At 36.9% G+C, this 26,868-nt stretch overlaps 1 protein-coding gene across 1 annotated transcript; it reads left to right on the forward strand.

Moving 5' to 3' along the window:
- Positions 1-2,562: 2,562 nt before the first annotated feature.
- LOC306874614 (NLR family CARD domain-containing protein 3-like) lies at positions 2,563-26,868 on the forward strand (the record flags this gene model as incomplete). The annotated part of the gene is made up of 13 exons (XM_079424762.1): positions 2,563-2,627; positions 3,157-3,283; positions 11,505-11,609; positions 13,673-13,777; positions 14,658-14,735; positions 16,083-16,199; positions 16,644-16,722; positions 17,698-17,893; positions 17,982-19,818; positions 22,022-22,192; positions 22,755-22,928; positions 24,718-24,888; positions 26,691-26,868. Exons 2-13 carry the CDS (start codon positions 3,225-3,227, stop codon positions 26,866-26,868), a joined length of 3,270 nt encoding a protein of 1,089 aa, XP_079280888.1. The 5' UTR covers positions 2,563-2,627; positions 3,157-3,224.

Below are 26,868 nucleotides of genomic sequence, written 5' to 3' on the forward strand. Positions count from 1 at the left end.
TGTATTTTAGGGTCATGTAACAAAATTGTCATGGGCTATATCACATATTGAATCAAAGCTGCATGCAATGTAAGATCACATACTGGGTCAGACAGGGTTTAAGTTGTTTTTTTTCCCTATAATTATTTGCTTCAAATAAATGTGTAAAATTGACAGCATTTATTGTAAGTGAAAGTGTAATAAACACTTAAATGTGTGTTTGTATGTGCTCTTTCCACTTCTCTGAAAGTAGTAGTAGTTATGCAAGCAAAATCTTAAAATTGACCAGAACATAAAAACAAAACAAAACGTTATTGCCCAACAGTTCCAAAACAAACTTAAAACAAACCATATTGTAATTGTTTAGCATACAGAACATTGATTTATCATACTGAATTATGACAATTGGGAGTAAACAACTTTACAAAATGATCTCATTTCTTCACATCAAGCATTGGCTATCATGAACTAAAATGGGAAATGCTTATTTTTACAGCATTTAATAAACTTTGTCAATGCTCATGTTAGAGCAATGCTTTAATGTTATACAACTTTTAATTAAAAAAAAAATGTTTTAGTAAATGTTGAAATTAACATGAATGCTGTAGAGGTATTGTTCACCATTAGTCATGTTAGCTAATATAGTTAACTAAGGAAACCTTGCTGTAAACAGTGTGGCTGAGAGCAACAGACCTAAACATATCTGACCCATTGAGTGACTCTAAGGTACTAATGTGCACCTTTTTGAGTATAAGTTACAAAGATGTCCTTATAAGGATACTATTGTTTACATATTTCAGATTGTATTTTGTGTGTTATATGTAGAGTACATGGCACACAGTAATGGATACTTGCACATTCACATACTTATTTATTCTGTTCTGTTCTATTATACATTAGTCTGATTAGTCTGTTAAAAGGTATAAGAAATATCTTATCATAGACAATGCTGTAAATAATCTTTACCTCTGAAGCCTCACTGAAACTTTCTGCCTCATTCACTCTCAACTCTGTATTCACTTCTGCCTCTGTCTATAGCAAATAAAGTAGTGTTTGAAACATGTACATACAGGGAATAGTGGCATACAGAAGAAAATAACACATTAAGTACACTGCTGGACAATAAATTATTAAATAATTTAAATAATTAACCTAAACCTAAATTAACCTAAATTATTTTTTAACACTTTAGAATGGGGAACACATATTCACTATTAACTATGACTTTTACTTCAATAAACTCTTTATTTACTGCTTATTAATATCTTGTAAGGTAGTCGTTGTAGTTGTTAAGTTTAGGATTATGGGATGCAGAATATGTTCATGCAGAACACAGAATTAATATGTGCTTAAGTACTAATAAACAACCAATATGCAAGCTAATAATTACCTACTGTAGTTAAAAATGATAGCTGAGAAGTTGTTCATCATACTAATTTTATTTTTTATTTTTCTATATTTGACTACAAACGCTTGTGTATTAATAGATTGTATACAATGTAAAAACAGCCAGGTGTTAAAAGCCACTCTATCAGTTCTTCTCAGCTGTGAAGTTTGATTTTCTGATTCTGCCCTAACAAACCTAGGCTGACTGTTTCTTGTTTATTCTTGACAACACAAACACATAAAATTAGTGCAATAATGACAGAGCACCCCTAAATGAAGATCGATCCTGTATCAGATCAGTGCTTGCATGTTTGATTGAAATACATCATGTAGAATTGGCAGAGTGTCACAATGCTGCAAACGCTGCAAAATCTCAGTTCAACATTATCTTTATTCTTATTTGAAGGGTCCTGATAACATACATACGTGTTAAAATAAAAGACGTTTCAAAAGAGTTACGGAAAAATATAACGTTACTGAAAATAAATAAATGCATGTTTGTCCAGGCAGCTTTTTTTCTCCATGTAACGAACATCAAAACTTGCTAATTATTCAAGAGTCACTCAACATTGTGCAACACTATTCGGATCCCACATGCCAACTTACGCTGCTTGACTTTTTCGTAAAAAAGGAGTGAAGAGTTGAACTCATCTCGACCTCTAATGAATGATGGAGACAGCGCGGGACCGCGTGCGCGAGCCTGGGCATGTCGTGACGTCACAAACTGAGTGACTGATTGCCATGGAAACGTAAACGTCATGTATAAACGTGTCTCTTTGAATTTTAAATAATTCTGCATTTATATACATTGCTCCATTAAAACCTCATCATGTCGAGAACACAACTGTCCAATGAAAAAGTGCGGGGGACGAATTTACTTTTTATAAAAAGTGGGGGGGGGGGGGGGGGGACACGTCCCCCGCGTAATCTACGCCCCTGGTCTGTACTAGTGCAAGTAAGCTTTAATACTTATTATGGAATACAATTATGGTATAAAAAGTGTTTGTTGATTCAATTTATATACATAATATAGCTTTAATGACTTATTTAATCCGAGGTTGCTGTCAGTGAACAATCAGTCTCCAGTAAAAAAAAAAAAAAAAAAAAAAACCTGGGGGTGGGAGGGGGCTTACAGCAAACGAAACTTTGATTTTATCAGGTGCCCATCTACAATCTGCCGCTAACTAGAGCGCGAACACAGGTGGAAAGTGTTCAAAGAAATCTGGATTGTGTTCCCTGTACAAAAGACCGTCTGTACTACTGTAAGTAAGCTTTACTATTTCCCTTGTTACAATTATTTGTAGTGTATGAAGGGGTTTCAGCTTTATTTAAATGCGAAGTTTTATATTTCCAGGAGTAACTGTTACAGATAACCGACGGCCAAAAAGCTGCTGCAACTTACTGTTTGATCACCACGCATGTTAAAGCATCAAGCTTATTAAAACGGAATAATTATTATTCTGAATGATTATTATTATACTTCCATTTAGTCTGCTTTTATCATTTAGGTATCTCGCATTACTAAATGTAAAGCGGAATCGAAAGTAGAATGCAGTCACATGAAGTTATACGATCTCTACGAAATCCGACATTTCAAGTTAGGTAGTCAATCCAGAAAGTAAAGTATTGTTGGTTATCAATGTCAGTAGCAAAGTACTGACTCAGTGTTTATTTCCTGCATAGCACATTTAGGCCAAGTGTTTTGTGGAATGATCTATAATAATCTTTTTCTTTATCATTCGTCCCTCTGAAATGCCATGTTATTAATCTCAGTAACATTGTTATCTTCAGGTCATGATGAACAGCTGACACTTTTCACAAAGCAGTGCTGATGTTTGCACTGGCTGTGTAGCTGCAGTATGTCAGGGGACCGAGGAAAGGACTCTCCGTCTGAGATGAGTCTAACCGAGGAACATGAGTAAGTCTGTTTTCAGAGAATCCTTTACTGAATTAATTTTTTTCCTGTAAACAAAACCTTATAAACAGCGGGACATCACCACAGCCTCCGCCGGTGCATGGGGGCCCCACCCCTTTGGGGGGCCCTGTCACAGGACATTCTAAAGGCATTCACAAATCACACAGAACACATTTTTTTCCTTTGAAAAATGCGAAACGTGGCAGTGGAATTTAGAACAAATAAAAAATTTTTTTGGAATGTATTTTAATTAGTTTCAAATTGTACAATAGACACCAAACAAATCAACAACAATAACAAATAAAATAATTAAAATAATGAAAAAATAATAGTAATAAAAAAAAAAACTTTTAGGGCAATCAGGGTATCGTCGCTGTCGGGCGGAAACCTCCTATGTCCAAATTTTGTCATTCATATTTTTACAAATCGATGCTATTGGTCAGTCCCCACGTGGGTATGTTATTTTTTTACAAATTATTAACCAATCTAAAGTGCTGAAAATAGCTTGAGAGCAAATCTCTTAATTCCATTGGACACTTCAACTGTCTGAGAAGTCTCGTAACTCCGCCTCTTCTTCACTCCGCGGGAGCCTCACAGCATTATGTCTCCTCAAGATTGAAAGTCACAACGAATCCTCAGAGCAACACATCCTTTGAGGTAAATGTCCTCAAAACACTGGTTATTCATGATTCAGTTATATGAATTACATAATAACAGTTTATATATTATATATAACAGTTTTATCTCGATCTTGAAGTAATGGTAGTGCTAAGGTATAATGTGTAGTTTCTGAGGATGCTAGATTTTTCTTTCTGCTAGGTCTAGCATTGGACGGTAGCTATCTTCTTGATTGAAATCTTCCATGGTTTTGTTTCTGATGAGGATAATGAATTTAAAGCACAAAAATTGCCTGCCGTTGACTTAGTTAGCCACTATGCATTGGTTTTGTCTGTTTGGTGAGATAGCTAACGTGATTTTAATTTCCGCCTATTAGACAGCCTAGTCAACTCATTTTTTGTATTGCATCACTCATAGCTCTTAAACCTTTAAAATAGAGTTTAGGAAGATCCATGTAACCACAGTCATTAGCTTTGGTTAACTAATGAAGCCTTGTCTCTTGTCAAAAGGCTCAATGCGACCGCAGACTTTGATGAACACTGCTGGCAGCAGCGATGTCTGTGTCCGTACCATTCTTATCAATGACAGCTTAAACTCGAATCTCCCTGCTCCCAGTCATAAATCTTGTATCTCCGATTAAAGATGATTCGGGGGAAATGTTGTGTTAATGCTGGTACACAACAGTATATGATAGCAATATAAGGTATAATACCAACTTTAACGATACAATGTTTAACTGAAAATATGCAGTTTTTTTAATTTCCTGAAAAATAATGGTTTTGGAGATGCGAGGATTCCTCCCGACAGCAACGGTATATAAGCAGTTTCAGTAGAAAAACAATGGAGCATTCAATAGGGGGCAGAAAACATACCAAGCACTACATTGCTGGTCGGAGTCAACATTACATTGTTCCAAATGATCTAGAAATGGTTGCCATATATTGTAAAACTTATCAAGATTACCCATAGCTCCATACCGGACTTTTTCCATGTGCAATATTCCAGTAAGATGCGTCAACCAGGTCTTAAACTGTGTCCGATTTCCACAGCCTAGAATGACACTTTTAGCAATAATTATTCCGTCAATTATGGTACCTTGTACAGACACATTATAATCTAACAGAGAAACAGAGTACCCAAATAATGCAATTTCTGGATCAGGTGTAAAAACACAACCGTACATGCCAGAGAACCACTTAAATGTGTCACACCAAAAATCATAAAGTTTTGGACATGTCCAAAAGAGATGGTTCAGAGAGCCTTTTGCAGATTTACACCGGTCACAAATAGGAGAGATAGTAGGAAAAATGTTGTGCAATTTAGATTTTGAATAGTGCAGTCTATGCATCACCTTAACTGAATTAACTGATGCCTAAAGTTAATAGAGCAAGATCGAATCCTGCTGAGGCTCTCCTCCCATACATCAGACTCAATCTGTATGCCCAGTTCCTCTTCCCAAGCATTTTTCAAAAATGTGTAGAATAACTCACTTCTTGAGAAAATACATTTACAAAATTACCAAATAACATATGTTTGGGATCAGGTGAGCCCAACAATAGCCTATAAACCCTTCTTTCCTCCGGCAAAGATTCAAAATTGGGTATTGCATGGCATACTCAATTTCTAATCTATAAATGTCGAAAGAAGTGTGTTGTGGGGAGACAAAACTTAACTTTTAGTTGAGAAAATGAGGCAAAATGTTTGTTAATATATAAATCCTCCAGGGTGACAATACTACTCAGCCTCCAGATATTGAATGTCGTATCAGATATAGAAGGGGGAAATGCATGGTTACAATATACTGGGGCAGAAATAGCAGTGTCAGGTCATTTGCAGCCCTTCTTAATTTGACGCCATATTTTCAAACAGTTACAATTATCTTCAACAATACAATTACAAATATTTTCAACAATACAATTATCAATCTTAACAGATGCAAGCGATCCAGGATCTGAAAAAAGAAGGGCTGGAAGTGAACTATTTTTAATTTAAAAATTTTTTTCGATAGCAACCCAGGGGGGTGTATGAGTTGATATTTCCACTTTATAATCCTCCTGCCAATAGACAAGGGCCCTGGCATTCGCTGCCCAATAATAATGTAAGAAACATGGTAGCCCTAGCCCACCTTTATCTCTTGGCTTCTGTAAATGTATATTTGATATTCTGTGAGCTTTAAAGCCCCATATAAAAAGGGAGAATTACTGAATCTATAATGAATCTAATGAAAAAAGACTGTCAAATAAAAAGGCAAATTTTGGAAAATATATAAAAATCTAGGCAAAGAGACCATATTAACAGCTTTTATACGGCCTATCGTAGAGAGAGGAAGTGTCTTCTATTTGCTTATGACTATCTTCAAATATTCCAATTTCGGAAGAAAATTCATCTTAAAAATTAATTTGGGATTTTTGGGCAGAACAACTTTGATTTTAAAAGGGAGATTATGCAAGAATTCAGAATCAAGACCAGCACCTAAAGACATGAATTTACTCTTCTGCCGAACCAAATCTGTTCAGGATCTGACAGAAAAAGAAAAATATCTGTCAAGTTATCTAGTGTTTCATCTCAGCCACAAACTTGCCCAAACTTGAAAAAGGCTTCATTCAACTTCAGAGGGTGCATGGAATAACTCAAAACATACTACACTACACTACACACAGTAATGTGGACATTTAAGGATGTTAAACTCATTTAAATTACAACCAATGTTACTAGCAGAGGTGGGTAGTAACGAGTTACATTTACTTCGTTACATTTACTTGAGTACATTTTTTGGGTAACTAATACTTTTAGAGTATATTTTAAAATGGGTACTTTTACTCTTACTCAAGTATATTTTTAAAGAAAAAACGGTACTTTTACTTCGTTACTGTGGGCGACTCTCCTCTCGTTACTGTATCTTAATGCAATACAAGTTAAAAATGCTTCAGTTTATTCCAAACGCGCCGTCTACTTTTCTCTGGGCAATGAACGATGCCCATTCGCGAATGATTCATTCTTTTGAGTCGATTCTGTTTAAAGGCTTTATCAAACCAGTTGGCAAACCAGTGAATCGGTTCGCAAATCAGTTTGAATGATTCGTTCAGTCTCTGAAGCGGTTCTCGCTCAGATAACAGAGAGTTTAAGAACATCAAGAGCGCTGAAGACGTGGCTTTGGATCTACAGTCAGTTGAAAGCAAATCTACAAAGGCTTGTTTGCTAGAGCTATATGAAGCTCTTTATTAGATGAACACCGCGTGTGCTGTCTACTGTTCCACAGGTATAGGCCACGATACCACTATGACATTACCAGTTTGTTGTACATGTACCTAATTACATTAAATACAATGTATAATTTATACATTAAATAAGCTGTCACAGAGTATGAAATGAACACCCGCGGAACCCGCGTTAGCTCTGCGCAGCGGCGCGCGGCCTGTTCTAGACACAATTAATATTCATATTTTTACAATATTTACGCTTGCAAAAATATAGGCTACATTTGTTTATATTTTGCAGAACAGAAGATCCGTCAATATGCATTTGTTTCGTTATGTGCGAGGCGTTTTCAGAGGTTTCAGTGTCAGAGGTTATAGGATAATACATAATTAATTTACTTTAAAATATAATTTAATTCAGTGATGCAAATCAGAATTTTCATCAGCTGTTACTCCAGTTTTCGGGGTCATATGATCCTTCAGAAATCATTATAATATATCGATTTATTACCAGTGTTGGAAACAGTTTTGCTGCTTAATATTTTTTGGAACCTGTGACATTTTGTTCAGTTTTCTTTGATGAATAGAAAGCTAAAAAGCAGCACTGATAATAAATCAACATGATTTCTGAAGGATTATGTGACTCTGAAGACGGGTAAAGGCTGATGAAAATTCTGATTTGCATCACTGAAATAAATTACATTAAAAAAAAAAAAAAAAAAAAAAAAAATATATATATATATATATATTTTTTTTTTTTTGAACGGCAGTGTGTGTATGTGTGTGTATACACACACACATACACATTACATAAATGTAATTTATATATCTAAATAGTCTATATAAAATAGACTATATTCAGTACATATATGATCCACTGCCACAGCCATATCACCCTGCAGCCCAAGACCGGTTGCCCACTGAAGCTAAGCAGGGTTGAGCCTGGTCAGTACCTGGATGGGAGACCTCTTGGGAAAAACTAGGTTGCTGTTGGAAGAGGTGTTAGTGAGGCCAGCAGGGGGTGCTCACCCTGTGGTCTGTGTGGGTCCTAACACCCCGGTATAGTGACGGGGACACTATACTGTAAAAAAGCACCGTCTTTCGGATGAGACGTTAAACCGAGGTCCTGACTCTCTGTGGTCACTAAAAATCCCATGGCACTTCTCGTAAAGAGTAGGGGTGTAACCCCGGTGTCCTGGCCAAATTCCCTCCACTGGCCCTTGTCAATCATGGCCTCCTAGTAATCCCAATCCACTTGATTGGCTCTATCACTCTCTCCTCTCCACCTGTAGCTGGTGTGTGGTGAGCGCACTGGCGCCGTTGTCCTGTGGCTGCCGTCGCATCATCCAAGTGGATGCTGCACACTGGTGGTGGTTGAGGAGAGACCCCCCCCCCCCCACATGATTGTAAAGCGCTTTGGGTGTACGGCAATACACAATAAATGCGCTATATAAATGCATCATTCATTCATTCATTCATTCATCCAAAGTAACTAGTAACTAACTACTTGAGTAGTTTTTTTATCCGATACTTTTTTACTCTTACTCAAGTAACTATTCAGACGATTACTTTTACTTGAGTAAATATTTCTAGAAGTACTTTTACTTGAGTACAGTTTTTGGGTACTCTACCCACCTCGGGTTACTAGAATACTCACAAATCACAGTACATAGCAGTTCAACAGCAACACTAAATCAAATGCATTTACTACACATGGACAGTTAGCATATTGGATGCTAAACCCACTAGCTTTAACAAACAGCTTGCAAGATATTCACAATTGGTCTTTTAAACAATCTGTAGTCACAAAAGAAATTAGTCTTTATCCTACCAGTAGCATCTCAAAGTTGATGAACACATTGTGGCTTTTCCCAGCTGTCTTTGAACAAACTGAGCATGTGGTTTTCTCCAAACTCAATGGCTACATCCGTGCATGCTTTAGCAATTTTTCTCCTTTGGTTTTATTACCAGTATCAACACCAACTTGAGTAGGAAAAGCACATTCACTTTTCCAACAGAGATCCCTCTGCACACTGATAATCAAACAAGCACACCTGGTTCTATGTAACATAAAGTTTCAATGGCCAATCAGCTTCCTTGTTTCTTCCAGGTTGCTCTATGTGCCCACAACCAATAGTATCCATTAATTTTGATCTCAAATCAAACTCATTTCATCTGATAGAATTTTTCTTTATTTAACAATGATGAATATTATTGTTATTATTTATTTAATTTTTTTCTTTAAACACAATTTAAAGTTTAGCTCAACAATATAAGGAAATGTAATGATCCACATTTCCCAGTCTTACAGGCTTGATAGAGTCTCGGGCCGGCAGGGATTGTAGGTGGGGGGAGTGAATGTCCAGCGCTCTCTCCACCCTCAATACCACGACTGAGGTGCCCTTGAGCAAGGCACCGAATCCCCAACTGCTCCCTGGGCGCTGCAGCATAAATGGCTGCCCACTGCTCCGGGTGTATGTTCACGGTGTGTGTGTGTTCACTGCTGTGTGTGTGCACCTTGGATGGGTTAAATGCAGAGCACGAATTTCCGAGTATGGGTCACCATACTTGGCTGTATGTCACGTCACTTGTTGTTCACTTGTCACTTGAAATACATTTATTTAATCTATTAGCTCATATTTTTGTAAAAATTTTAATGTCCGAGATTAATAATGCAAAAGGCCTATAAGATGAAGGCTCAGTCTCATCCCTACCCTCTTGCAATATTAGTGAGATATTAGCGTCATATAATGTGTCAGGAAATTTTTGAGTTTCAAGAGAAGGAGTGAACATCCTCAGCAAAAAGGGAGCCAGCTTCCCAGAATACTTTTTATATAATTCAATCCCAAAACCATCCTGGCCCTGCTGCCTTGCCATTAGGGAAAGATTTTATAGCATCTCTTGAATAGTAATGTTATGGCGCTTTTCCACTGCATAGTATGGCACGGCACGGTTCAGTGCAGCTCACTTTTGGCGGGTTTTCCACTGGGAACAGTACCTGGTACCTGGTAATTTTTTTAGTACCACCTCGGTCGAGGTTCCAAGCGAGCCGTACCGTTACCAAAACGTGACGTGTAAACTTTGCTGATCACTGATTGGCCGGAGAAAATCGTCACTGCCTGCGTCATTGAACTATCAGCACGAGACACAACAGACCCACTAGATTTAAATCAGCACAGCCAGCGAAGGATCGAACGCAACTGTTTTGAATGAGCGCACCTTTTTTAAATAACCAAAAAATGGCTGTTTCGTTGTCTGTTGAGGAAGTACAGATGTTTCTCTCTTTGATAGCCGAGGAGCGGATCCAGCGAGAGCGCGATGGAGCGACGCAGAATTAAAAAGTTTTTCAGGAGTCACGGCAGTAGAGGCGAGACAACTATAACGACATGTGAATAATCCCGCCCACTCTAAAGCGGTACTAAACTGCAGTGGAAACACAAACTGAGCCGTGTCGTGCCGTTCTGAGCCGTGCCGAGCTGAGTCGTACCATGCAGTGGAAAAGCGCCATTAGAGTTTAAGGCCTAACGAGCATCATCGCTCAGTGTAGGAAGATTCAAGGGCCCTAGCCCATTTGAAATGTCCCCTCTTGCTCTTGATGTACATAACTGTTCATAATATTCCCTAAAACAATAATTTATACCTTTAGGATGCACAATAATGTCCCCAGCTTTTGATCTAATTTTATATATAGCTTTATTAGCTTGTAAGCTCCTCAGCTGTCGAGCCAGCAATTTATGAGGTTTATCCCCTAACTCAAAATATTTTTGTCTTATCCTCAACAACTGATCCCATACCTGTCCAGATAATATAGTATTATATTCATACTTTAACTTAAGGATATTCTGCAAGGTGGAGGGGCTAGAGGAAATTCTATAAGAAGGTTCTAATTTAGATAATTCCTGTTCTATTTCTGAAAGGCATTTACGTCTATCTTTTCTGGCCGATGACTCGAAAGAGATAATATGTCCCCTGGCCACAGCCTTAAAAGATTCCCATAAAGTAGAGTATGTGACTTCAGAATTATCTTTTTTAGTTATCTAAAAAAAATTCTAAAATCTTTTCAGATATAAATTGGCAAAATGATGCGTCAGAAAGTAGAGAGGGAAGAAAACGCCAGCAATGTGACTTACTCTTATGGCCAAGGTCAAGAACCATTGAAGTCGGAGAGTGATCAGAAATTAAGATGTTGTGATAGTTTGAGGTAATCACATTTGATATATTTTGGAGTCTAGTGATATTCCGTACATTCACGTTGTTTCCACACACATTTAGGATAATGTTTTCTACCAGGAACAGTCTTCTACCTTTATATGAGATTTAATACCTTCAAATGAGACTGAAGAATCTCCTAGTAAAATGTCTCTCTCTCTCTCTCTCTCTCTCTCTCTCTCTGCTCTTTGTGTCCTTAGAGAAAGATCAGGCTCAGATGTGTTCAGCTCTGCGTCTGTGAAGAGTGACTGGTCAAAAGATGCACCACTGGAATTCAGTGAGAAAAAACCGTCATCTACCAAAAGGTATTTCATGTGTTTTCCATTACAGTGTAACATCAGCTAAATTCTCCGCTGTGGTGTGTGTGACACAACTTGACCAAAATGAAAAATCTATTCAACTGCAAGCAGAAAATTTAATAAAGAGTATTGTAAATATGTTTGACTTTGATGTGTTTTGATTAAATCATGGTGCATTTGTCCATCAGTGTCTGTATTAGGTGCTTTAGGTGCAACATTGGTGGTATCACTAAGATTATTGATCTGAGTAATATTAGGTCAATGGAAAACTATACAGTCATTTAGTTATCAGGTTGGTTTACATTCTGTCAGAATTATAGATGGGCTCGTTAAAGGTTTTAAATTCTTCTTGCTACCATCAACTGATAATGTGCGATGTTTAGTATACTGACTGTTATACACTATATTGCCAAAAGCATTGGGTCACCCCCTTCTAATGAATAGGTTTGACTAGTCATTTCTATGAGTACAAATCTTAATGTTTAAGCATATAATGATATTCTAGGGAATTGTGTGCTTCTAATTATAAAGCAACAGTTTGGACAGAACCCTTTTCTATTCTAACATGACAGTGCCTCTGTGTATAAGGCAAGGTTCAAAAAGAAATGATTGATTCAGTCAGTGTGGAAGAAATTCACTGGTCTGCAGAAAGTCCTGATCCCAGCTGAACACCTCTGGTGTGACTTTAAATGCAGACCTTGAGCCTAAAACTCATCACCAAACACCAATGATTTGTACATACACTATATGGACAAAAGTATTTGGACACCCCCTTCTTTAGAACAGAAAAAGGCACTTCCAAAACTGTGACAACAAAGATGGAAGCATAATTAATGTATTTAAAAACTGTATTTCCATCTCTGTTGCAACAGTTTTGAAAGTGTCTAAAATGACTGTACCCATATACAAGTCACTGGTGTTTGGTGACCTTAAATGCAAGGTCTGTATTTAAAGTCACACCAGAGATGTTCAGCTGGGATCAGGACTTTGCTTTATGCAGACTAGTCAAGTTCTTCCAGTCAATTTTGAATTTTTGAAGTGACGTGTGGCCAAGTACAGTGACCCATTCTCAGAATTTGTGCTCTGCATTTAGCCCATCCAAGTGTACACACAGTAGTGAACACACACCTGGAGCAGTGGGCAGCCAATGCCCGGGGAGCAGTTGGGGGTTCGGCTCAAGGGTCTCACCCCAGTCATGGTATTGAAGGTGGAGAGAGTGCTTGTTATTCACTCCCTCCACCAACAATTCCTTCCGGACCAGAGACTTGAACCCCCGCAACCTCAGGTTACAAGTCTGATGCTCTATCCATTATGCCACGACTGCCACTGACTATGTATACTGATCGTTTTCTTTTGCACACACACACACACACACACACACAGAGACAGACAGTGTCACCAGACGCAACATCTGTCGTGTCGCGCCACCCCACGCTGCAACAGCTAAAGTCTGTCTACGCTGGACGTGACTTCGACCTTTGCAAATCATCTGAACTGTGTGTCAGTGCATCAGAAATAGAATTCTGCAGCAGTTTTCTGTCGGGGATTTGTCGTGTTGCGCCGCATCCGGTGTAGACAGCATCACTGACTATAATTAGGGGTGTCGAAATTAATCGTTTCTACGATGCATCGCGATGCAGACGAAGACGATTCGGTATCGGTTTAGTAATAGACCATAACCGATTATAACGTACTGCCGCTTTTGTGATGTCATTTGTCGCATATGTGCTTTGTCGCGGTAGCATACATTACGTAGGTGCATTCGGCTTGAAGCGCTGCGAAGAATGATCAGTGTATGACATCAAGTATTGATAATATTCCTTTTTTAAAATGGTGATGGAGTGTTAAGAAAAACCTGGCTATAGTGAATGAGTTTGGTGGTTTGGTTTTTAATTGGTAACGTAATTTATTGTGTGTTATAGCAGACATGTAGGAATACAGTACAATGTTTGATGTTTATTGTGAATATGATTATATGTATTTAATGTGTTTGTTATTGTTTTTGTGTAGAATAATACATTTGTAAAAGTTAAAGTCTCTCTCTCGCTCTTTGCTCTTTGTGTCCTTAGAGAAATATCTGACTCAGATGTGTTCAGCTCTGTGTCTGTGAAGAGTGACTGGTCAAAAGATGCACCACTGGAATTCTGTGAGAAAAAACCTTCATCTACCAAAAGGTATTTCATGTGTTTTGCATTACAGCGTAACATTAGCTAAATTCTCCGCTGTGGTGTGTGTTACACAACTTGACAAAATGAAAAGTCAATTCAACTGCAAGCAGAATGTTTAACTAATAAAGAGTATTGTAAATATGTTTGACTTTTATGTGCTTTGATTAAATCATGGTGCATTTGTCCATCAGTGTCTGTATTAGGTGCTTTAGGTGCAAAATTGTACCATAGGAATGCACTAATATGTTATATGAATAGTACATAAATTCAACATGGAGAAGCCTTTTTTAAAATAAATTTTGTGTTGTCACATTTGCATTGTCTGTTACTGGTAAACTTGAGGATTGTTTTGCTGTCTATTCAGATGGTGATTAGCTTATAATCACTCTGATTTAAAGCAATTATTTCTTTCTTTCTTAATTTCTTTCTGTGTATCTATGTAGGCTACACTATGCATCATATAGAAAAAGGGTTAAATATAAACATGATATGAAAAAAAAATGCTTGTTTACCATTTTAATGCAAAAGTTAAAATAAACTAATCTAAAAATTATAATAAAAAAAAATGGTTTAAGGAAAATGCACTCAGCTGAACGAATTATATTTTTAGCTCACTTTGTGTCCTCCTGTATGTCATGTGTTTTGTCCATTGAAATGCATTATTCACTTCTGTAAATGACCGGCGGATGTTTTCTGTCGACACAATTAATCGATTATTTTCATTTTTCACTATAAATGACTTTATCGATTCGCTGATGCAGTCCTACCATCCATGCATAGTCATGAGAAACATAAAAGCACGGCTATACTGCATGTAATTACATTAAGTCTCATAATGAGACTGACGAATCTCCTGTAGTAAAAAAAAAATTCTGTGTGTGTCCAGCTCTCCATCTGTGAAGAGTGACTGGTCAAAAGATGCACCACCGGAATTCAGTGAGAAAAAACCTTCATCTGTCAAAAGGTATTTCTTAACTTAAAAAAAAAGGTTTTACTGAAATGTTGGTATTATTATACTACTACTGGTTAATATAACACTGCTAGTTAATATAATGCAAGTTCGTGATAAAAGAAGAAATGCTGGTGACGTTCTTGTTATTGTAAATCTGCATTTCCCATTGACACTTTTTTTTTGGCTGATGAATGCTGAATAAAATCAGTGTAACAGTGTTAAGTACCCTTATTGTTTGTGTGTGATTATGTGATTATTGTTACACATGAAAACCCTTTAAAAGTTCCTGGGATTAGTGTGAATCTTCATCATAACAATAGAAAAGAGCAGCAGAATGGCAGTTAGCTTGAAACAGCAGGGTTTGCTCTGGCAGCCTTGAAGTTTTTGGTAATCGCATTCAGGTAGAATTATAGATAGCTTAAGTCACCTTTCCTATCAAAAAGAATTTAGAAATTAAATTAAATTTATTAACTCATAGCAGAACTGTGTTATTGATTATCAGAGCTTGAAATGAATTTATGTGCAAGAGAGAAGTTAATCCAATGCAGCGTTCATTATAAATGAGTCATAGTTAATGATAAGAACAAGATAGCTAGCAACTGGCAACATAACAGCAGCATAGACTATTGAAAGGGTTCAAGCTAACATAACTATGTAGCAGGAACATCTCTGCTTTTTTAGTTACTAAACAAAATCTTGCTATGCTCTGTTCAGTTAGATTTATCAAATGTGTGAAATTACCAGCATATTAATTTTCATATAAAGTCGTGACGTATTGTCAAGTATGGTGACCCATACTCGAAATTACTCGAAATTGGTGCTCTGCCTTTAACCCATCCAAGTGCACACACACAGCAGTGAGTAGTGAACAAATCCACACACACACACACACACACACACACACCGTGAACACACACCCGGAGCAGTGGGCAGCCATGCTGCGGCGCCCGGGGAGCAGTTGGGGGTTCGGTGCCTTGCTCAAGGGCACCTCAGTCGTGGTATTGAGGGTGGAGAGAACGCTGGACGTTCCCTCCCCCCACCTACAATTCCTGCCGGCCGGGGGCTCGAACTCGCAACCTTTCGATTACGAGTCCGACTCTCTAACCATTAGGCCACGACTTCCCCGACTATACATTTATAAAGTAAATTAGTAAACTTGAGCCACTGAACTGGAATGATCATTAACATTTCTGAGGAGGACTAGAGAGAGCATGTGCTGATATCAGTAACGGAGAAATTTCCTGTAGTAAATTGTTTATTTCTTTCTCATGCAGTTTTGATGACTGTTTGCCCAATATAATAAACACAGCTGTGAACCTGTTAGTTTCCTATTATGAATTGTTGTTTTGTGTGATTTAGCAACAAAGGACAGAAGACCACAGTAGATATTGGTGCAGAAATTACACGGTGGGAAAATCTAAAAGCACAGATGAAAATGAAGAGTGATGTGAAACTGGCTACTTTTCTTCTTAACCGGTGGGAACACAAACATATCTTTTACATACCACAATTTAACTAAAAGGTTTAATTTACAACATGCCTAATCAACCATACCAAAGTGCATAATACATTTTTCTATAACATGTAACTTAGCTTTTGAAAGGGTGTACACTCTACCTTTTGAAGCGAATTCAGCACTTTACAATAAGTGTTCAATTATTCTGCATCCCAAATGTTCAAGAGAAATGCATGTGTTCCTAAAAAGTCAACATGTATTTTGTCATGTCAGTTGTGTGATGATATTGACATTGGCTACGACCTTCTGACATTTTCTGTCATTGATATGTGATGTCATCAGTCATAAACAAAAAGAGAAAAAAAAAATACAATTACACTGATGTTGAGAATGGATTTGTTTGCAAAAAAAATTTAAATGTTTCTTACAAATTTCTCTAATATCGGAAATTATTTTCCTAACAGGATTCAATATGAGACAACAGACTTCCAGAATAACCGCTTCAAAAAGAATTTCAGAGAAGGTCTTGTCTGGATCTTCCAGGTGGGGAAAACATATTGTTTATATTCTTAAATAAAGTTAAAAAAAAAAATAATAATAAATAAATCAAAAATAGTAAAATAAGGTTTATATTATAACAGTCAAATACATTATTCAACAAATGTAAAATTGCATATTTTATAAAAAAACGTTTCCCCTATGATTTTAGTTGGGTACACGTCCACATCCCTGCCGTGATGGACTCTTTTTCATATTGGTAGAGGAATATCTCATAAAAACAACTTCTTCAGCTTTCATATCGGCATGTATTGTGCTGCTATCAGTAGGAAGACACGCAATCTATTCTAACTTGTATTACTTAAGAAATGATTCAATTAAAACGTTAGTTAAAGTTACTGTTATATGCTATCAGTATTTAGTAGCTTTACAGCTTTGCGTGATATACAGTAATATACAGAATAATATACAGTCATATGGACATTTGGAAATGTTAATTTTCCCTAACTCAATTCTGGCACTTCTGTTACATTTGTTTTTACTGTTTTTGCTAAGAAGTTTACTAACATTTACTGTTGCATCAATATCATCAATGAGTCATGTGAAATTGCAGCAGCAATGCTCATAAATCAGTAGTGGCAGTGTGCCTGCTAAATTGAAAATAGGGAAACACTGGTTTGAAATTTATCAAGGTATTTTCAATAATTTTACTTAAAATGATTGAATCAAGTTTGATATGATAACTCATGATAACTGAGGTTTGATATGATAACTCGTGATAACTCATGATAACTGATGTTCTAAAATTATATTAAATATTAAATACTGATGTTCTAAAATATTATTATTTTTTGTCTATACCATTGCTATTTGTAGTTAAAATTCTCCCATGATCACAACTTCAATAATGTTGTTTTACTGTTGCCTGTCTGTAACGTGTTTAAACTCATGTTCATATGTGGATGTAAGATTCAATTACATTTTATTGTTGTAATCTTTGTTTTTATGCTTTGATTTTAGGACCTTGAATACAAAATAATTGCATTTATGAAGACTGAGCTGGTAAAGTTTAAGAAAATGTTAAAAAAAGAGAACACACAATACTTTGTCCAGGACTTTACAGAGGACATGTGCAGTGTCAAAGAAGCAGCTCTTGATATCACACTTCACTTCCTAAAAAGTATGAAGCATGATAAACTTGCAGACACTCTAAAAGGTAAGAGGCTCATGAGCATCTGTCATACTCTCACTTATAAGATGAGGAAAGAAAAGTAGTATCAAGTGTTTTTGTTGTGTTTGTTTAGATGAGCTGGTCCTCATTCATCAACGACAGCTTAAATTGAACCTGAAGAGAAAGTATCAATGTGTGTTTGAAGGAATTGCAAAGCATGGTGACTGCACACTTCTGAAGAACATCTACACAGATCTCTATATCACTCAGGGTTGCAGTGAACAGGTCAATACTGAGCATGAGGTAAGGCAGATTGAAAATGTTCGCAGGCGTGCGGAGTCACAAGAGATACAGGTTGAATGCACAAATTTGTTCAAAGCATCCGAACAAGACGAGCAGATCAGAACTGTACTGACAAAAGGAGTTGCTGGCATCGGAAAATCAGTCTCTGTGCAAAAGTTTGTACTGGATTGGGCTGATGGAAAAGAAAATAAGGATATTACTTTCATATTTCCTCTTCCATTCAGAGAGATTAATTTAAAGGAGAAAAAAAAACAGAGTTTGATGAGCCTTGTAAGTCAGTTTTTCCCAGAGACAAAAGGACTGAACCTTGCAAGAAAAGATAAATTCAAAGTCCTGTTCATCTTTGATGGTTTGGACGAATGCCGTCTTCCTCTAAACTTTAAGGATAATGAGATGTGGTCTGATGCATCATCACCAGCCTCTCTGGATGTTCTCCTGACAAACCTCATCAAGGGAAATCTGCTTCTTTCTGCACAGATCTGGATCACCACCAGACCAGCAGCTGCCAGTAAGATTCCTCCTGAATGTATCGACCGGCTGACAGAGATACGAGGATTCAATGATGCACAAAAGGAGGAGTACTTCAGAAAAAGATTCACAGATGAATATCTGGCCAAAGAAATCATTGATCATGTTAAAAAATCAAAGAGTCTCTTCATCATGTGCCACATCCCAGTCTTCTGCTGGATTTCAGCCACTGTTCTCAAGAACATTTTAGAGGAGAAAAGAAATAATGATGTGAAGAGCAGTCAGTCTGATGACGCCTCCAAAACACTGCAGGAATCAAATACTGAAGACACTCCCAAGACTCTGACACAAATGTACACACACTTTCTCCGCTTTCAGATCTTGCAGAGTAGACGAAAGTATGAAGGAGAATACAGACCAGATGTTTCCTGGAATAAAGATGCCATTCTGTCGCTAGGGAAACTGGCATTTCATCAGCTGGAAAGAAATAACCTGATCTTCTATGAATCAGATCTGGAAGCCTGTGGTATTGACGTCTATAAGGCATCAGTGTATTCAGGCATGTGTACCCAGATCTTTAAGGAGGAAACAGGGATCAATCTTGGTACCATGTACTGTTTTGTTCACATGAGCATTCAAGAGTTTATTGCAGCCCTTTATGCACATCTGTTTCTAGACATCAACAAGAAAAACGCATTTGTTCAAGAGTCTACAAAACAGGAGAACCAAAATGACAGCTTGATTGATTTGCTCAAGACTGCAGTGGACAAGGCACTTGAGAGTGACAATGGACACCTGGACCTTTTCCTTCGCTTCCTTCTCGGCTTGTCACTTGAGTCTAAAAAGACACTCTTACAAGGTCTGTTGACACAGCAAGACGACAATGACCAGAGTAAAAATGAAGTAGTTCAGTACATCAAGCAGAAATTTGAAGATAACCTTTCTCCGGATAGATCCATCAATCTGTTCTACTGTCTGAATGAAATGAATGACCAAACTCTGGTGAAAGAGATTCAAACCCACCTTAGAGAAGGAAGTCTATCATCTTCTGACCTTTCTCCTGCCCAGTGGTCTGCTTTGGCCTTTGTGTTGTTGACATCAGAGGAGGAGATGAAGAAGTTTGAGCTTCAGAAATTCAAGAAATCAGACGAGTGTCTCATTCGACTATCACCAGTCATCAAAACTTGCACAGAAGCTTTGTTAGTAATTTTTCATATTTTTGCAGTCATCTGAAAAACACATTTGTCAATAACCTTCTTTAATTTTCTGAGTCATTTACCACCTGCAAGTAAATTCTAAACAACATGACGTAATTAATATTTCTATATAGTTTAATTGAATGTACCCATGTTCTATTTTAATATTCATATTCTTTTAATCACATAAAACTTACGTTAAATGATATCAATATGATTTAGGGCTACAACAACTATTCAAAATCAATAATGAAATGTAATTATTGAGTAATCACATCTATGCACTTTGCGCTAAAAGCAGCTGCTAGTCATGTCATTTTAAATTAGTCAATTACACATGGATAAAAATGTATCTAAAATATAGTGGAATGCTTTATATTATGCACTTAAAACAAACCCATTTGCATATAGTTTAACATTGCTCTGGCAGGTGCTCTGGCAGATGTGTGTTCTGTTTAATGCATTTGGAGACATTTTCCTCAGTGTATACTGTAACTTACATTTTACAATATCTTTAGTTGTATCTTTAGATACACATTTTAGAAAATGCTGCATTTGCATTTTGCATAAATGTTCAGTCTGACAGCAAGCAAGTCTCTATTGAACTTCGTTCAATTAATTGAGCGCCAATATGCATATGTGAGTGAAACAAATGCAATTGAAACAAACAGAAATACATATTGTGTATGTAGGTTTAATGTAGGAATGTGTATTTTAATGCAGGATTGTGTATGTAGGATTAAGAATGTGAATGTAGGTTTAAAATGTTAAAAATGCTTAAATACTCATGTGAACTGTTTAACAGACAAAGCAATAGTGACCATGTAATAAGAACGGACACTTACACTTCTGTAACATTACTGTTGGATCCAATATAGTTGGCACAGCATTGTCTTTCAGTTTTAATGTTTCTGAAAATTCCACGTCGATTTGTGCCTCATTTGCCTTCAGTATAAGATGTTTTTAGACTAACGAGAAAGTTTTGAGTTTTGAAACTTAAGGGATGATTTAATAGTGCAATAACCTCTTATATGTCTAAAGATCAAGGGAATTTTGGTTCCTTAGTTTATTACCCCTTTAATGAGAACATTAACTGTACAGAGACTATTGTAATGGGGTATAAATATAATTACTGTTTTCACATGAGTGAAAGTTTTAGATCACAATTTTTTTATTTTTTTTGCACATAATGTATATCATAACCTGCTTTGATACATTCACAATGTTACATAGCCAGCAGTTTTCACATTATTGGAAGACAACATTAAAAAAAAGAAAAGAAAAGAAGTATCGGTTTAGTGGTAATTTATTGAATAATCAATTTACAGATTAATCAATCATCAAAATAATGTTAGTTGCAGCCCTACATCAACACCATAAATCTTAACAAAATGCAAAATGCTTAAAATTGTTTATGTAGCAAATATCTCTGTCTTAAACGCTAATTACAATGTATTTAATGTTTAGGTAAAAAATATTTACATTTCTGTAATTACCAAATCTAATTCTGTGATTTCCCTTATAGACTGAATGATTGTAATTTAACAGACAGAAGCTGTCCAGCTCTGGCTACAGTTCTTCGATCAGATTCCAATCTGAAAGAGCTGAACATGAACAATAATAATCTGAAGGATTCAGGATTGATTTATCTCTGCACTGGACTGAAGAGTGTAAAGTGTGAATTAGAGAAACTAGAGTAAGTTGTGTGACAACAGACAAAATTTGAGTTAAAGCAAAGCTGAGTGTGTGACTTGTTTTAGAAATTATTTACAAATAATGTGACTAAATTTATTGTTTTAATGTAACTACATTAAAGAGCTAATGATGCGTTTCCAGATACACGGACAATATGAGAAATGTTTCATTTAAATATTTTTGTGTTTACACTTTACAGTTATGAATTTGTAAATTTTTCTTAATATCCTCTCTTGGTCAGAGCTATTTTTTTTGTTCTGTAAATTCAGAACAAATTCAGTCAGAGATCACTAAACTTCAGTATGCAAAGCAAGGCAAAGTTTTTTTCTTGTTCTTGTGTTTTCACCCTGCGCCTTTTGAATGTCCGTGAATGAAAGTGAATGCCTTTTATTGTCTCTCTATATTATAAAATTAAACAAGGTTATTATGACTCTTCCCAATTTGTTTGGGACTTATGTTTTACATGTGCAATTAGAATGTGAATACATTTTTTTCTTCTTCTTCTCTTCAGGCTCAATAAGTGTGATCTAACAGAAGGAAGCTGTTCAGCTCTCGCTGCAGTTCTCAGTTCAGACTCCAGCAGTCTGAAGGAGCTTGACTTAAGCAATAATAATCTGCAGGATTCAGGAGTGAAGCTACTCTCTGATGGACTGAAAGAAAACCGTAAACTAGAGAAACTCAGGTGAGTTGATATCTGACATATTAAAGGTCTCTGGGCCTTTTGTTTGCATCCATATTGAGTCATGAATTTTGTTTAAAATTAATTTGTTAAAGGAACAGAATTCATAATATATTTTTTGTATGGACTGATAATGTTTAATTTCTAGAGTAACTGATTAATCATCTGAATGTTACATTTTCATTCCTGTTCTAGACTTTCAGACTGCAGTATCACTGAAGAAGGTTATAAAGCTCTGGCTTCAGCTCTGAGATCAAACCCTTCACACCTGATAGAGCTGGATCTCACAGGAAATGATCCTGGACAATCAGGAGTGAAGGAGCTCAATGATTTACTACAGGATCCAAAATGTCAACTGAAGACACTGAGGTAAAACAAGATTAAATAATACACCAAATGAAATGCAGATTATTTATACATAAAGATTATAAATATTTTTCTCAAATACAATGAGAAGCACAATCTATTTCTGTTGTTGTCATCAGTCTTAACACAAAGATTCATATAAAAAATTTAAAGGGTTAGGTTACCACAAAATAAACTCTGTCATTATTTACTCACTCAGGTTTTTGGGTCCTGCTGCAGATAAAGCCTGTAAATATCTGAATAAAGATCTTCTCACTGAAAACCCGTTACTCCTGAGAGAGCTGAATCTGAGTGGACATGAACTAGGAGACACAAATGTGAATCAGATCACTGCTCTACTGCAGGATAAACACTGTAAACTCAACACACTGATGTGAGTATTGTACATGGATGAATACATAACATATGAAACCTATTAACATTTCTTTAAAATATAACATTTTATTATATTGTCAGGAACTTGCTTGGATAAGGACTGTCATTGTTCCTTAAAGAAGGTTGAAGAATGTTTCCTGTCTTTGTTTTCTTTCTCTGCAGACTGAATAATAACAGTATTACAGCAGAAGGTTGTGCTGCTCTGACTTCAGCGCTTAATTCAAATCCTTCAAACCTGATAGAACTGGATCTGAGTGGAAATGAAATAGGAAACTCTGGAGTTAAGAAGATCTGTCCTCTGTTGGAAAATGCACTATGCAGATTGGAGAAACTGAAGTGTGTATTTTCGTTTATGTACATGTTTGTATGTGTACATTTATAAATAGTAGTGTTTTATGTATCTTTGTGTTTTTGTTTGATTCACTATACTTTAATATTAAAGGTGCAGTAGGATATCTTGGAAAATTATAACTTTAGCCTGACAGCACCGAAAGCGAACATCCCACCCTCCCTGCAATCGCTGTCCAAAGCCACGCCCCCTGAATGCATATACGCTCACAGACCAGAATACCAGAGACAACATTACTACAATAGGCTACATCAGCAGTTCCCAATTCCAGTCCTCGCGTCCCCTCCCCCCGACTCCGCACATTTCATATGCATCTCTTATCACGTGTGACGGTTGTTCTATTGGACTGTAAGTGCCCTGCGAAGTGGACATCACCAGATATTCCGCCATGATTCCAGTTTGAAACGAGCGTATATGTTCCATACAAAGGGCATTAAAGTGCTTGAGATGTTAATTTAAATAGTATTTATTTACAGAGGTATATTATGTCACACTTCTCTAGTAAATTTAATCTGTGAGTGAAGATGCTGCGCAGTGCAAATCTGTGAATAAATGTTCTGAAGTGAAGTAAACTTGGATTTCCCCTGCTCAGGGAGTAGGAAGAAATGAACACTGTTAACTAAGCGAGACATGCATGCAGAGTGCTGGGGCTCGAGGACTGGAATTGGGAACCGCTGGGCTACATCATGTATTATTAACCAGTGAGAAAACTCTATAGTACAGTTAGTAAAATTACTACAAAACCACGAAGGAAGATCGGGTTGTTGATTTTTGTCTGCCATTCTCGCTCTGTCTGCACAGCATGCATGAATGCGCTGATGACGTATCCTGTCTGTGTGAACAGGGTGTGCAGAGGTATGCTAATACATACGTTGACAGGCAGGTAGTAGAGCCAATTAAAACGCTCGGACCGAGCGTTTTAATTTGACGAAGATTTATTGGTCCTTCACCTTCCACAGAATATATAAATACAGATAAATACATTTAGACCACTTAACTTTATGATTGCTGTCGGGATGTGAAGAGACTTTCAACCAGCATAACAAAAAATGTTTCTGAAGACAATCACCTATTGCACCTTTAATAACAACCAAAAAGAAAAAAAAGAAACCAAGGTAATGTGGGAGCAGCTTGAGCAGAGCTGACAACACCAGACAATGAACACGGAAAACACAGAGGCTTAAATACACAGGGGTCAATTAGACTGACAAAGTCCCAAAGATACATAATACATTACGAAATGTATATTTGATATATCAAATAATACAAATCTAGATGACTACGGAGAATACAATGTCATTTTAATTTCAGTTTAAAATTTTTCTTTGACTGCTTACAATTTTAAATATTGTGTGAAATATTTAGATATTTATATGATGCAGCTGATATCATTACAGCATTGGCTGCTGTACCTTAACAGCTTTTTTTGTGTATATAGACTTTCAGACTGCAGTATCACTGAAGAAGGTTATAAAACTCTGACTTCATCTCTGAAGTCAAACTCACACCTGATAGAGCTGGATCTCAAAGGAAATTATCCTGGACAATCAGGAGTGGCGGGGCTTATTGATTTACTACAGGATGACTCTTGTAAATTAAAGACCATCAGGTGATTATAGTCTTCAAATATTTCAAAGAAGCCACAGACATGGAGTCAGAGCTGAGCAACTATGTAGAGGAGACTAATGGATACTTGAAGAATTAAAGTAACATGAAGTAGAATTTACTGAATTTCAATTTAAAAATAATTAAACACAATCACACAACTGTTATAACATGACTGTTAAATGATATTATGCTCTCTGCCAGATGTTTGACTCTCTGCGATCCCCCCTCCCTTCTCACTCCTTTTCTTCTGTCTCGCTCCCTCCTCCCTTCTGTGTTCTCCCTTTCCCCTGGATATCTTTGCTCTATTAAGCGCATGCGCAGAAGTTCAAATGTTCAGATGAGGACTGGGGCTATAGGCCCGAAGGTTATTGAGTTTGGACTGACCAAACTGTATAGTTTTGTTGATAAAATGTATCCTAGGCCAAGTCCTAGGCTAAGTACCTAATAAGTCCAGAACTTCCTGGCCAGACTTCCATTTGATATAATGTATATTTCTTGGCTTGTGTACCACACATACATGTGGTGTATCATTCTCATTGGATATACCACTGCACCACCCATTGCAATGCAACTACATGATGTAATAATACAAATAATGTATTCAATTAATTAACTAATTAAATAAATAAATTATACAATATTAAGAAGATCAGGCCCTTTCTCTCGGAACATGCAACACAACTCCTTGTTCAGGCTCTTGTTCTGTCCAGACTTGACTATTGCAATGATCTCTTGGCAGATCTTCCAGCCAATTCTATTAACACAATTCTGGGGGAAGTCGTGGCCTAATGGTTAGAGAGTCGGACTCGTAATCGAAAGGTTGCGGGTTCGAGTCCCAGGCCGGCAGGGATTGTAGGTGGGGGGAGTGAATGTACAGCGCTCTCTCCACCCTCAATACCACGACTGAGGTGCCGCAGCATGGCTGCCCACTGCTCCGGGTGTGTGTTCACGGTGTGTGTGTGTGTGCATTTGTTCACTACTCACTGCTGTGTGTGTGCACTTGGATGGGTTAAACGCAGAGCACCAATTTCGAGTATGGGTCACCATACTTGACAATACGTCACGACTTAAACCTCTACTATTAATCCAAAATGCCGTTGCAAGATTAATCTTTAATGAGCCGAAAAGAACGCACGTCATGCCTCTGTTCATCAATTTGCACAGGCTACCAATAGCTGCTCGCATTGAATTCAAGGCATTAATGTTTGCCTACAGAACCACCACTGGCTCTGCACCCCTTTACCTAAATTCATTACTTCAGACTTATGTGCCCTCTAGAAGCTTGCGTTCTTCAAGTGAACTCAACCCAACTCAATCCGAGCACCCGAATCCTTACCCATCTTCAAGAAACGGCTAAAAACTCATCTGTTCCATCTTTACTTGTCCCTCTAACTCTAGGACTCTCTATTCTAATTTTATTTGATCTATATGTCTTTTTATTTAAAAAAAATAAAAAATAATAATAATAATTATCTGTACTGCATTAGGCTAACCAAGACTTGTAATAGCACTTGCACGTTGTTGCTCTTTTGTTGGTTTTGATTGCTTCTTATGTCCTCATTTGTAACTCTCTTTGGATAAAAGCGTCTGCTAAATGACTAAATAAAAAAAAATAAAAAAAATAATGTATGGATGTAATAATAAACTTGGAAGAAGTCTGTGAACAGACAATTGGCTTCATGTTCATAATTCTTTCCATGGGCCCATGCAAGGACTGAGAATAGTCGGACAGCATCAAAAGATAAAGAGCTAAGATATTTTAACAATGACTATCTAATCTAAGTTCTCTTCTACGTCATGCAGGTTTCTGAAAAGTCCTGCTGCACAGGAAGCGTGTGAGTATCTCACTGAAGCTCTGGGTACAAATCCATTAGTATTGAAAGAACTGGATCTGAGTGAAGATAAATTAGGAGATCTGGATGGGGAGAAACTTTCTGCTCTTTTGATGGACTCTCATTGCAAACTGGAGAAAATAAAGTAA

The sequence above is a fragment of the Barbus barbus genome (assembly GCF_936440315.1).
Source record: "Barbus barbus genome assembly, chromosome: 9".
Classification (NCBI taxonomy): Eukaryota; Metazoa; Chordata; class Actinopteri; order Cypriniformes; family Cyprinidae; genus Barbus; species Barbus barbus.